The sequence below is a fragment of the Sinocyclocheilus rhinocerous genome, unplaced genomic scaffold (assembly GCF_001515625.1).
Source record: "Sinocyclocheilus rhinocerous isolate Xijiao unplaced genomic scaffold, SAMN03320098_v1.1 scaffold1215, whole genome shotgun sequence".
Classification (NCBI taxonomy): Eukaryota; Metazoa; Chordata; class Actinopteri; order Cypriniformes; family Cyprinidae; genus Sinocyclocheilus; species Sinocyclocheilus rhinocerous.
Window position 1 is genome coordinate 517,449 of NW_015628913.1, and position 14,081 is coordinate 531,529.

At 36.4% G+C, this 14,081-nt stretch overlaps 1 protein-coding gene across 3 annotated transcripts; it reads left to right on the plus strand.

Moving 5' to 3' along the window:
- The first annotated feature begins 854 nt into the window (after nt 1-854).
- LOC107738506 (cyclic AMP-responsive element-binding protein 1-like) lies at nt 855-13,640 on the plus strand. Of its 3 annotated transcripts, none has more exons than XM_016550257.1 (9): nt 855-984; nt 4,485-4,564; nt 5,614-5,726; nt 6,115-6,261; nt 7,685-7,785; nt 7,855-7,994; nt 8,189-8,371; nt 10,146-10,299; nt 12,125-13,639. In XM_016550257.1, exons 3-9 carry the CDS (start codon nt 5,622-5,624, stop codon nt 12,267-12,269), a joined length of 975 nt encoding a protein of 324 aa, XP_016405743.1. In that variant the 5' UTR covers nt 855-984; nt 4,485-4,564; nt 5,614-5,621; the 3' UTR covers nt 12,270-13,639. The 3 variants fall into 3 exon arrangements, with proteins under 3 accessions (XP_016405743.1, XP_016405746.1, XP_016405744.1); XM_016550258.1 differs by lacking the exon at nt 855-984 and adding an exon at nt 992-1,140; XM_016550260.1 differs by lacking the exon at nt 4,485-4,564 and having other exon boundaries at nt 12,125-13,640.
- The last annotated feature ends 441 nt before the right edge of the window (nt 13,641-14,081 follow it).

Consider the following 14,081-nt stretch of genomic DNA (forward strand, 5'->3'; position numbering starts at 1 on the left):
TTGTATATTGTCTGTAGTGTATATTGATACCTTTTATTTGAGCACCTGCAGCGTTAGAAATTAACTTTTTTTTATTAAAGGACAATTTTTGCCCCGTTTTTTAGCTTCATGAGAGCATCCTTTCTTTCCTTCTTTTTTTTTAGCTTAATGAGAGCATGCATTTTTCCAAAATCATAAAAACATTGAGTCGTCCATTTAGGTCAAAATGCAATCTATTAAATTGAATCAACATCATATACAAACAATACAAACAAAACAATGGACTGATGTTTGCCAGCCCTCTGCATATTCATTTGGAAAAGCTGAAGTTGACCATAGTGCTAATAATAGGGATGATTTGTCTTTTCTGTCTTGATAATTTATGTTGAATTAATTATTAATTGATGAACATGTTTTGCAATATTTTGCGCATATGATGGATTACAGATAGTCTACACTGTTAAAGCTTTCTGATGAAATCTCTTTGGTGAAAATAACAGCTCAAACCAGCATAAGTTGGTTTGCTGGTGGTTCCAGCTCCAAGCTGGTCTTTTGGCTGGTTTTAAAGGAGTATAGGGCACAGTCGGTTACACTGGAATAGCCTACCAGTTAACCAGTTGGAACCAGCTTAGCCAGGCTGTAAGACTGGTTTTTATATTTTGATATTCATTTGGTATTTCTAAGTATGCTAACCAATGTTCCGTTTGAAAAACATTTGTCGAGGTTCATTTAGCAGTCTTGCTCAAGTATGTCGTATTCGCACTATTTCGTTAAGCTTCGGCAGCGCTTCGTCTATATCCGTCACCACTCGACTTTTTCCGCCACGCTGTCGGCAGCTCGCGCTCAGTGAGTGCAGTGGGGTTGATGATCGGATTTTCGTCTCGTTCTCTGTGTTGTTGTTCTCGGTGACGCGACGGAGGTGTAGCCTGACGCGGTCTCTTACGTGTCGGCCTGAATAAAAGTGGAGCTCCGAGGGCTCGAGAGTGACGGAGGGAGTCTGTATCGGTAAGAGGAGACAAGTGTCCGGAGGGAAAGGGCTCGTCCCGAATAGCATAAGAATCTGGTTTGGGTTCGGCCCGTTGGAAACAAAGAGATCATGGCGGCTGTAGTTGTTGCATGCAGAGGGAGGGGAGGCAAACGGGAGAGCAACACAAACCCAGGGTGGGAAATCTTGATGCATGGCTGATCATTTGAAATGCAAGGAAATATGGATGTATAACCTCTGGTGTTCTCTATGCATCTGTGCAGATCATATATGTGGGTTTTCCCCCTTCTTGTTGGCTTCTTTCACACGCTGGCTAGACAAAATGTGTGCTCCTGGGTGGATTCAGGGTGTAATAGTCTTGTATCATTCAGGAATAATTTAATCTTCTCTGATGTCCTTGATGCATTGTGCGATTTATTGTACTCACCCTGATCCTTTAGGACTGGGTTATTATTGCACTGTTTCATTATGTACTATTCTGTGAGCTGTGATTGCGCACCCTCAAGCAAATACATTTTTTATACATAATATAGAACACTTTTTACCTTCTGTACATTGCACATGACTAATAAATGCAGTATTGTATTGCATATTTGGATATTAAATTGCACAAACCTATTGAAATGCAAGTCAATTTGATTATGAAGTTTAAGGCATTACTCATGATCTGTTCCACAGTACCAAAAAAAAAAAAAAAGCAAATAAGTAGTTTTTTAATATCTAGGCTGTCGTTTGGATGCATGCTTATAGATTTAGATGTAAAGATCTATAAATGCACAACAGCTACATGTTTCCTAGAATAATCTGTCTATCAGAAAATAGGATTTGAAAAGTAGAGGGAGAACTATGCATGACCAATCACACCACAGATTGTGAGCGTCATGAGATCACATTCTACCATGCTGGAGCTTGCTCTCTCTCTCTCTCCCTTTCTCATATTATTCTGTTTCAAAGTGCTCTATTGACCTTATTGTTTCACACACAATTAAAAACAGCCACTAATGGTAATAAAACATTGTGTTATTTCTAATATATTCATTTTATCATTATATATAAATTTTATATTCATATTATGTTATCACAAATCATTATTATATGATATTTTAATTATCATACTAACATTATGGTACAAACATTTAGTATGGTTTAAGATTATTATTAGTAGTAGTAAAGCAGATGAGTATAATTTCACCATTCTAGGGGACTGTCTGTTGTTTTGACCAATGACCAATAGGAAGTGTTCAGGAAACCCATTTAAACTATTTTTGCAAATCTTTTTTTTTTTAGTAATTGAAAATGGCTTTTTTTTTTGTCTTGCTAAGCTGAAACCGGTCACAGGTTCATTTATGAAAACCTATCGCCTTGCTAGCTGTATGTGGGGTAAATTAATCCAACTCTTCCTCTCCAGAGGAAGAGGCCTAGAGGTCAGACACTCCAAAATCTACTAATTCTGAACAGTCAAGGGAAGTCAGGACTGCAAATCACAGCATATTGTGATGCACTTTCAATAATAATAAAAAAAATGCTATATGACGACTCCTTTATTGCAGTACTTAATTTTTATCACTGGGCAGTGCACTAGTAATTTTACACTTTAATATTAGATGTTATTGTAGTAGACCAATGCAGAAATAAAGATTTTCAGAGCACCTTGGGGTTGCACACTGGTCTTTATTTAATGAGAACTTACAAACATTTTAAATTCACACTGGGATTTTGATTAATTTCTGCTATGCACTGTAATGCATTGCATCTCTTAGTGTGACGTATGTAGTAGGCGTATGTTTCCAGTGAGACCTGCCAGTATTCTGTGCTAAAGCATCAAAGGTCAGAGTTCACTGAATCCTGAGCGTAAACATGTTCAGCAAGGATTCAGCAGTTTGTTTCCGTATATCTTAAATTTAGTAACTTTAAATGAAGACAAGACATATTTGATGCAGTTTCTTCCCTGGACAAGAACAGTTTCTGGGAAGAACGTTTATCAATGGACATGCAAATGTTGGAGTCTCAGTTTTTAGACCAAACAGCCATTGTATTGATTTATTACTGTGCTCGTCTTGAGTGCAGGAAATTTGCGCCCTTATTTCCGAAGTAATGTCAAATAATTCAATTAAAACTCCGTATAGAGTTGCAGCACATGAACGATTTAGCCATACGTAACTAATGTGTGGCTATATTTGTATATTCTAAAATTAGCTTCCTTTTCCAAGAAAGTCTAGAGCTTCATTTTCATTTGCTTGTCTTATAAAACTGGACAAAACATTTTAGTGGATATTAAACTTTGTTTGGGTTGGGTTTTCATATCTTAATCATGTTACAATATTATACCAGCTAAACTAGATTACAGTACCAAGTAGCATTACAATACCACTGGCTTGGATGCAGTGATTCTTATAGAATTGCAATGAATGTGATGGCACCAGGATGCCATGACGCACTGGTACTTACATCAAACTTAATGTACATTCATTTATAGAAGTCACAGTGACAAAGAAAAAAGGAACTCTGTCTAATCTGACATTACTTGTACAGAGGGCTGCAACTGAGCCATAGACTTTATACTTTACTAGGGAATCAACCTGCTAATCACTTCTGTATATTAAGCTGGAATAGATTAAAGTACTTTTGAAATGCAACAATTACACATTTGAGATGGTCATTTACTCACCCTCAAGTTGTTCCAAACCTGTATGAATGTCTTTCTTCTGCAGAACTGTCTTTCTTCTTTTTTTTACCATACTATGGGAGTCAGTGGGGACCATCAACAGTTAGCTACTAGGGATGTATGTAACGATTACCGGTTTGACGATAAATCATGATAAAATTCCTCATGGTTAGTATTACAGTGTCATCTTTTAATTATCATTAAAACCGTATTAGATTACCGCGATTTAAACAACTCACGATAAATAAATACTGTCCAGCATAAATCACAGTTTTCAGTAACAGTCTCACATGCGCACAGCAGCAGAGTAGTTTTTGTTTTGAGTGAAAACAGGGCGGAAAAGCTGGGAGGTTTTAAAAGAGTGCTAAGGGAATTATACAAATGAATATATGAATAAAGTCATTTTATTTGTTGTTTTTTGATTTTTAAATATAAAACTTGGTGAAGTGGTTTATGTGTCGGTACTTTTTTACCATCTCCAGCACATTTTAACAATACCGTGATAATACTGATAACCGTGATAATGTTGGTCACTATAATCGTGATAAGAAATTTTCATACTGTTACATCCCTATTAGCTACCCATATTCTACCCATCTTTTATGTTCAAGAAAGAAACTTGTACAGGTTTGGAACAACTTGAGGGTGAGTAAATGATGACAGAATTTTCATTTTGGTGAAGTATAGCTTTAATGTCACGTTTTGATGATACTTTTTGCCAGATACTGTATACCAACAACAGTGTTTGCAGAAGTTTTTTCTCAGTATTTCCTCAGTACTATGGAGGATGATTTCAAAGTAGAAATGTCAAAGTTACTGCCTAGTATAGTGACTTTTCTGTGTCTGTCTGATCAGATTTCTGCAGTAGCAGAGAGTGAAGACTTACCAGAGTCAGTGGACGGTGTGAAGATTTTGTCTGGGTTTCCCACTTATAGGTATGTACACTTCATCTGCAATGCCAGATCCAAAGTTTCAGGTTGAGACTGAAAGTAGTGTTGATAAAGAGGAATTAACTTACTTAACATATATTAATCGTTTATGTAATTCAAGTCGCCGTGAAATCAGATTTCTTATTTTTGTATAGATTATTGCAGTGTTTATTCAAATTATTATTATCATCAGTATTATCTTTATTATTTTAAATTGATTTATTATCATCATTATTTGAACATTCTTATCTCTCCAATCTCTCCTCTCCAGCAAGATGTTGCTCACATGAAACAATCGCAGCAATTAGCAAATGACAACAATGGAATCAATTCCCAATGGGCAAAATCAAGATATTTTTTTTCTCGTTCAAGAATTTCACTAGCATACACATCAAAATAGGGAAGAAAAGTTGGTTGTAATTTCTCGTTCATACTGACTTTAAGATCATATAAGAAGTGTTTTTAGGATGTTAAAGGTTAAGGTAGTTCACCCAAAAATGGCAATTTTGTCATTTACTCACTCTCATGTTGTTCCAAACATGTATGAGTTTCTTTCTTCTGTTGAACACAGAAAAAGATATTTTGAAGAATGAGGGTAACCAAACAGTTACTGGCAGCTATTGACTTCGATAGAGGGAGAAAAAACACCATGGAAGTGAAAGGCTACCAGCAACTGTTTGGTTACTAACATTCTTTATTTGTGTGTGTGTGTGTGTGTGTGTGTGTGTTCAGCTGAAGAAAGACTCATACAGGTTTAGAGTCAGTGATGACATTTTTCTAATGATAATGAGGTTTTTGACATGCTGTGTATACTTTGGTTTTATTCTACCAATTTCACTGGGTTTTATGAAATATATAAAAGGAACACTTAAAGAAATTTTACAGTGGGATGACATTATATAGGAATGTATGATGATTAAAAAATACTAAATATGTAACATTGTCAGCAGTTGCTTGTTATCTAGATTGTTTTTGTGTACTTCAAAATGGCTATTTGTTTCTTTGTACCTGTGTCAAAAATGTAAACTTGTAATTTCCATCCTGTTTCTTACCAGCTAACTCAATGACCATGGAGTCGGGAGCCGATGCCCAGCAGGGTGCAGACACTGCAGTCTCTGAAACTGAGAACCACCAGATCACACAGGCCCAGATCGCCACTCTTGCACAGGTATATAGTACTATACAGTACGACAAAAGAATTCAGGGCTTAACGTTTTGTTTTGAAACATAAAGAGCTAAAACGTTCAATCAAGTGTCAGACATTAGAGACAGGATGACTGTGTTTGAATTAGGGATGTCAATTTTCGATCATTTCCATGATCGATCGTCGTTTATGCACAGCCCTGCAAAGCGCAGAGCCCCATATGAAATTGCATTTATATACCGTCACTCACAGCCGCTCGCACGTGTTTTGCGCATGAGCCGCACGCAGCCCAAAATTAAACGACTTAATCGACCATGATAGCTTTAATCGATTGCATCTCTTATCGACAATTAATCGATCACCGATTAATCGTTGACATCCCTAGTTTGAATGTATGTGTGATGTTGGATAGGTAACAATGGCTGCCGGACACGCTAGTGCCACAGCGCCCACATTCACCCTGGTGCAGCTGCCCAATGGTCAGACGGTGCAGGTACACGGAGTGATTCAGGCTGCTCAACCTTCAGTCATTCAGTCGCCACAGGTGCAGACTGTCCAGGTAAGACAAATGAACACTTCCAACATCTCTACATGTTTATGACTGATTATCAGGTGACAAGATGCATTTCATAGGGATGCACGATATTGGATTTTTGCTGATATCCGATATGCCCATATTTTTCAACTCATTTTGGCCGATGCCGATACCGATATATTTCCTTTTGTTTGGAAACAACACCAAGTCTCTCCTGTGCAGAAATTATAAGCAAATTATTTTGAATTTTGGTTAGTTTTTAACAAGAACTTATTTGCTAGAATTAAATAAACAACAATGAAGTTCTTTTGTAATGACAGTACATTGAAGATTTGAAAATAACTATAAATTCAATCGCTGCATTTTTTTTTTTCAGAAAGATGCAGTGGTAACCTTAATATTTTATTTTAAGATTTAACATTTGTTAATGGTCTAAAGCAAGAGTTGTAAAAATTCTGAAAATCTTACACATTGCACACATGCACAACATATTACACATTAATGAATAAATCAGTATATATAAATTAATTTAATTTAAGAGACATGTTTGTTTTGGTTTTTTTGTTCACGTAAGCTATAGCTTCTGAACTTTAAATCAAAACATACTCATGATTTTATGGCATCAATTACTGCTTTATTTAATCAGAGACACAGTGTAAATATTATTTTGTGTATTTTGCTTTCATTTTATTAGAAGTAGGCCAACAGCACCCCCTACGGAATTAAAACTCCTTACTGAGCGGGCATTAGGACCCGGGGGAGGCTGCCGCTGCTTTTGCTGTTGTTTCTTTTTCATATTATCAGAAAATAATTCTTCTAATTCGGCCTGTCAAAGTTTAAATCCCATCTGATAAGCGCGCGTCCTTGTACGTCTCGCAATGATTACACGTGTATTAGGTCAGTAGGCGGTCTTTTGTGGCTGCTTGAATGCATTCGACCACATCAGCATCTACACTACGAGCGCAATCCAGTCGAATTAGTTTTCGACTACCTCTAGAAGTGGTCGAAAGTGGACAAGCTCAAAACATTTCACACCCCGTTTACACCTGTATTTAGCATTGTCCACTTGTGATCCAATCGACCAAAACGCATCTTAATACCAAGTGTAAATAGGGCCTATCATACAGTGAATGTGTCATTCTGTACGTGCATTCTCAGTTTAAATGCAGCGACCCAAAACAGTGAATCTAATCATCATTTGGGCAAAACTTTGCTTCAAGAATGAGCCATACTGCTGACGTGATCTAATCGCTAGCACACCCTGAGCACATGTGGGTTAATGTATTCATCTTATCGGCAAGACATATCGGCATATATTTTCATATCGGGCCGATGCCGATATTTACATTTAAAGCCATTATCGGCCGATTACGATATTGGTGCAATAATATTGTGCATCCCTACCATATAGGCAGATCTAAATATGACAGAATTGTCTGTTGATCAGATTTCCACAGTAGCGGAGAGTGAGGACTCGCAGGAGTCAGTGGACAGCGTGACTGACTCTCGAAAACGAAGAGAGATTCTTTCTAGACGCCCCTCATATAGGTATGTATACGTTCTTCAATGGTTTTACATAAGGACATTTTCAAGTCAACAGCTGTCTGTGATTTATAGGAAAATCCTGAATGACCTATCATCAGACGCTCCAGGAGTTCCGAGAATTGAAGAGGAGAAATCCGAGGAGGACACTGCGACTGCCATCACTACAGTGACCGTGCCAACCCCAATATATCAGACCAGCAGCGGCCAGTACAGTAAGTCCATGACTGAAGTTTTGAGATATTTTGAGATTCAAACCTGCACCTCCCACTTTATAATCACTGCTCAACATGTCAGGAGCACTTTAAGACCACAACTCCCAACATATTTGCATCTTAAACATATAGTTCCATGTGCACAGCTTCTCACCAAATCAATGACAACATCTTGATTGTTGTTTTTTCTTCAGTCGCCATTACACAGGGTGGAGCCATTCAGCTTGCAAATAATGGTACAGATGGAATGCAGGGATTGCAGACTCTCACCATGACCAATGCAGCAGCAGCCCAGCCGGGGACCACCATCCTGCAGTACGCCCAGACCAGTGACGGTCAACAAATACTGGTGCCCAGCAATCAAGTGGTGGTACAAGGTGAGCTGGACTATTTTCCCCTGATTTTTCATGTGAACGTCTGTAAATATAAATTTACATGGCACCTCAGTGATAAAACTCATGGATTCGGATGGCAGTTTATTCACAGTGGAGAAGCGAGTTTTGTGATCCTATGAACCCGGAACACGCTGCTCACGTGGCCAGTCGCATGATTGTCTGCTGTATATAAAATGTCATATGCTTGGAATAATAAGAATAAATTCATATTTAATAATATCTTATTTATTGTTTATTTAAATCTCCCGTTTAAAAATAGGAAAATAGACATGCTATAGTTGAAATGGTTTTCTGTCTTTAATGTTATCTCTCAAAATGATGGATGTCATTAAAAATTAGCAGAAAGTTAATGCAACCTCTTATTTACATAAGGTAAACATAAAGCTGCTTGGTTTATATTTTTATGTATATAACTGTATATAATACATATTTTAAACTTGTATTGCATACCAGCCATAATAATGACCCATTTCAAATGCTTTTCTTCTCTTTCTTCTTTTTGTTCTTAACAGCTCCCACTCGCTGTGGTGGAGCAGTTATGAAATATTGTTTTTGTAAATACTTTTCAGCAGTTTCAGTAATAAATATGCATGCAAATTACAGCAAAGCACAACAGTTACCATACGGTATTTGCCAGTTTTAACAGGGAATCTTGAATTGATTTCTTTTTGTAAAGATGTGGATTCAGACGGCAATTAAATTACCACACATAAAGCTGCTTGGTTTATATTTTTATGTATATAACTGTATATAATACATATTTTAAACTTGTATTGCATACCAGCCATAATAATGACCCATTTCAAATGCTTTTCTTCTCTTTCTTCTTTTTGTTCTTAACAGCTCCCACTCGCTGTGGTGGAGCAGTTATGAAATATTGTTTTTGTAAATACTTTTCAGCAGTTTCAGTAATAAATATGCATGCAAATTACAGCAAAGCACAACAGTTACCATACGGTATTTGCCAGTTTTAACAGGGAATCTTGAATTGATTTCTTTTTGTAAAGATGTGGATTCAGACGGCAATTAAATTACCACACAAACTTAAGTTTTTGTCAAAAAAACGTAGGTAATTTGGCCAGGGATTTTTACGCGGGTGGTGGGAGAAAAACACAGACGTTCTGGATTCGGATAGCAATAAAATCACAAACAAACCCCTGTAAATGTTGAAAATAGCGTACGTCCCCATGAGAAACAATTACTGTTCGCTGTGGTGGAGCAGTTATGAAATATTGTTTTTGTAAATACTTTTCAGCAGTTTCAGTAATAAATATGCATGCAAATTACAGCAAAGCACAACAGTTACCATACGGTATTTGCCAGTTTTAACAGGGAATCTTGAATTGATTTCTTTTTGTAAAGATGTGGATTCAGACGGCAATTAAATTACCACACAAACTTAAGTTTTTGTCAAAAAAACGTAGGTAATTTGGCCAGGGATTTTTACGCGGGTGGTGGGAGAAAAACACAGACGTTCTGGATTCGGATAGCAATAAAATCACAAACAAACCCCTGTAAATGTTGAAAATAGCGTACGTCCCCATGAGAAACAATTACTGTTCGAAACAGGCTAAAGATACAATCCAGTTTTAAGGATACAAACATAGCTTAAGTAAATAGTATCAATTATGATATTGTTTTTAACTTTTTGCCCTACTGTCTGGCCTGTTAAAGTTAAAGGTATCCATCTGTATTCTATGCTTTAATTAAGCATTTTCATTCATTGTTTGTTGGCTGTGTTTTGTCTGCCCTAAAGCTGCTTCTGGAGATGTTCAGGCCTATCAAATTCGTACTGCCCAAACCAGCACTATTGCTCCAGGTGTGGTCATGGCATCCTCTCCGGCCCTGCCAAGTCAAGGAGGTGCTGAAGAGGTCACGCGCAAGAGGGAGGTCCGCCTCATGAAGAACAGGTAAAAACCAAATCAAGTTTTTGGTAAAAGCAAACAACGTAAAGTCAGCCTTATCACTTATGGTCATACATTCTGTACCTGTTGATACTCTCACATATGTACATTACCGTTTGGGGTTGTTAAGATTTTTGTTACATTTTTAATGAAATGTCTTATGCGCACCAAGGTTGCATTTATTTAAAAAAAATAATAAAATAAAAATATTGTGAAATATTGTTAACATTTAAAATAACTTTTTGATTTTATTACTTTTTTTAAAGATTTATTTTTGGCATTTTAGCCTTTTATTAGGATAGGACAGTATTGTAGACAGGAAGCGAAGTGGGAGAGAGAGAGTGGGGACAGGATCGGAAAAGGTCCACAAGCTGCCTGGGACTCGAACTCTGGATTTTTATCCATTTTTATCAATGTTGAAAACGGTTGTGCTGCTTAATATTTTTTGTAGAAACAGTGCTTTTTTTTTTTCAGTTCACTTCCAGAATAAAAATTTCCTGATAATTTACTCACCCCCATGTCATCCGAGATGTTCATGTCTTTCTGTCTTCAGTCGCAAAGAAATTAAGGTTTTTGAGGAAAACTTTCCAGGATTTTTCTCCATATAGTGGACTTCAACAGGCTGAAGGTCCAAATTGCAGTTTCAGTGCAGCTTCAAAGGGCTCTACACGATCCCAGCTGAGGAATAAGGGTCTTATCTAGTGAAACGACCAGTCATTTTCTAAAAAAAAATAAAAAAAATAAACATTTATATACTTTTTAACCACAAATGCTCATCTTGCACTAGCTCGACCTCACGCATTACGTAATCACGTTGGAAAGGTCACGCGTGATGTAGGCGAAAGCACCAACCCAGTGTTTGCAAAGCGAACGTGCAAAGAAAGTCAAACGCCCTTTACAAAAAAAAGGTAAAACAACAATGTCGGGCGATTTTGGAGTTGGAGGAGAAAATGAGATGGAGTTTTTCACCCTACCCTACCTTTCTGAACCGGAGTACACAGACGAAGAGCTAACCGCACTTGACCTTTCCAATGGGATTATGTAATATGTGAAGACGCACATGCGCAAGCAAAGCTAAAGCAAGACGAGCATTTGTGGTTAAAAAGTATGGCTAGATAAGACCCTTATTCCTCTGCTGGGATCATGTAGAGCCCTTTCAAGCTGCACTGAAACTGCAATTTGGACCTTCAGCCCGTTGGTTCCCATTGAAGTCCATTATATGGAGAAAAATCCTGGAATGTTTTGCTCAAAAACCTTAATTTCTTTGTGACAAAAGACAAAGACATGAACATCTTGGGTGACATGGGGATGAGAAAATCATCAGGAAATTTTTATTCTGGAAGTGAACTAATCCTTTACAAGCAGTACAGATTACTGACTAATTTCAATACTCGAGAGCTGTTTGACAGATATATGTGAGACAATGTAAATATAGCCAGACTCATGTGAACAGGGGGACAAAACGATGACAAAAAAAATCAGATTGTCAAAATACTGAATCTACGCTTTAGACTTTGTCTAAATATTTGATATTCATCAAATAATATAATAAACATAAAACATGGACAAAAAATGAGACGATACCTGAAGGATACATGTAATTATAATTGTTTAGTGTAAATTAGTTTAATATATATATAACAACATTTATCTTAAAACAAAAGGCATGTGGAGTATAATATTTATCTTTAAATAAAGAGATGTTCAATAGTGCATTTTTGCTGTAACAGAGAATCGTGAAATTTCACTGGTTTTTGACAGCCCTATTTTGGACTAAAAAGATTCATCAAAACATCTGCTAAGTAGATCTCAAATTTCTTGCCCCCTCCAGAGAGGCTGCTCGTGAGTGCCGTCGAAAGAAAAAGGAATATGTCAAGTGTCTGGAGAACCGTGTGGCCGTTTTGGAGAACCAGAACAAAACTCTCATCGAGGAGCTCAAAGCACTCAAAGACCTGTACTGTCACAAATCAGAGTGATGTACCACCCGTTCTCCCTTCATTCTGGCAGACTTACGAGACTAAAGGGCGAGTCAGCCAGACACGGACGCATGTTTTCGAAATGTTTTCTTATTCTAAATTGCTGCAGACTGCCTGTATGAACACACAAGTACGTGAGGGAACTGAACAGAAGCCCCCTGGTCAACACAAATCTCCTCTAGAAATATTGGATCATGTCATTAAAGACAAAAAAATAAAAAATGCTGAGAAATTTACTGTGGACATAAACACTCAAGTACGTTCTCAGGCATCTTTACTCCTGGACTCAAACCGAAACTCAGAGGAGGGGTTTATGGGAAAATGTTTACCTTTTTTCCAGTGTGCTGGTGTATAATTCGTCCATAACTTTTAAAAGAGATACAAATAATGTACAATAATAATAATTTAACTGACATTTCAATAGCATGGTAGGCATCGAGAAAGATTTTGTCTTGGAGTTGGCATCATTCCCTCTTGAGATTCTAAAGGTTTAACGTGTCTGACTTACTTTTATTTGGTGTATAGTGCTCTTGTGTTTTAAGTTGACATTTTTACCTTTAAATATGAACAAACTATATAAAATGATGAATATTGATAAACAGAAATATTGTGTATCATATACAGAACAAGATTATAGCCCATGTATATTTCGATTTTGACATTTTGCTCATTTTAGATGGCAAAAATTTACCTAAATCATTTAATTTCATTAAAATCTGCCATTGCGGTAGCAACAGTTGCACATGCAGAATATAAAATGGTTATAATATTGCAAACATTTGGTCACTTATACACCAAAATTCACATTACAATGTCAGGAATTACCCACAGAAGTGAATTTGATATATATTTTTCAGGTTGAAACATTTCTTCACTTTTATGTTGATTATATTCAGCAGATCACTTGTGTGTTATGCTTGTATATCATAGAGCTATAATTGGATGAAATACAATCCAATACATTCAGTCTCTGGCATTATAAACTAAAGCATGTTTTATAAATATAACATTAGCTTTGATATCGTTATATGGTCAGTTTTTCATTTCAACACTAACAACTGGGACGCAGTGTCTTTGTATTTGATAATGTGATGATAACATAAGTAAAGAGTACATGTTATCTATTATAGCATATGCATTTTTGGCAGCTATTTCATATTAAAAAAAAAAGATATGTTAAAAGGATTTATCTTGGTTTCATTTTTCCTTTGTTCACATTCAGTTGCTTCTGAAAATTCAAGAAACAACTGAACAGTTGGTAACTTAAGTTACAGTTTGCCTTCAATCAACGTAAGTTGTATTTTTTTTTGTTTACAAAGTTGTCTCAGTTGAACCAAACTGTTTAAGGCTTTTAAAGTTCTTGATGAATTTGTTTTTTTTTCGAATCTGTCAATTATCTATATATATATATATATATAAAGATTTCTCTTGGTTTCATTTTTCCTTTGTCCACATTCAGTTGCTTCTGAAAGTTCAAGAAACAACTGAACAGCTGGTAACTTGTTACGGTTTGCCTTCAACAAAAGTTGTATTTTGTTTACAAAGTTGCTCCAGTTGACCCAAAATGTTTAAGGCTTTTAAAGTTCTTGATGAATAATTATTATTTTTTTAAATCTGTCAATTAAATGTTGTAGTATGACATTTTGCATATACTTTGTATTGAGGACAGAAAGTTTTAAATGAGATGTTAACAGACTATGAATTAAAAATGCCCATCAACAATTCCAGTCTGTACGGAAAAGTACCCTTGTCATCTGTTAGCAAGTGCATCATCTGCTGCTACTCCTAAACTTCGAGTAGCAGTCTGCCTGA

What these genes read in the sequence shown, in the direction of transcription:
- LOC107738506 (XM_016550260.1), top strand. Translation starts at nt 5,622, where the DNA reads ATGACCATGGAGTCGGGAGCCGATGCCCAGCAGGGTGCAGACACTGCA. An exon ending in TCTAGACGCCCCTCATATAG is followed by an intron (nt 7,786 to 7,854) that starts GTATGTATACGT and finishes TGTGATTTATAG; the next exon opens with GAAAATCCTGAATGACCTAT. An exon ending in CAATCAAGTGGTGGTACAAG is followed by an intron (nt 8,372 to 10,145) that starts GTGAGCTGGACT and finishes TCTGCCCTAAAG; the next exon opens with CTGCTTCTGGAGATGTTCAG.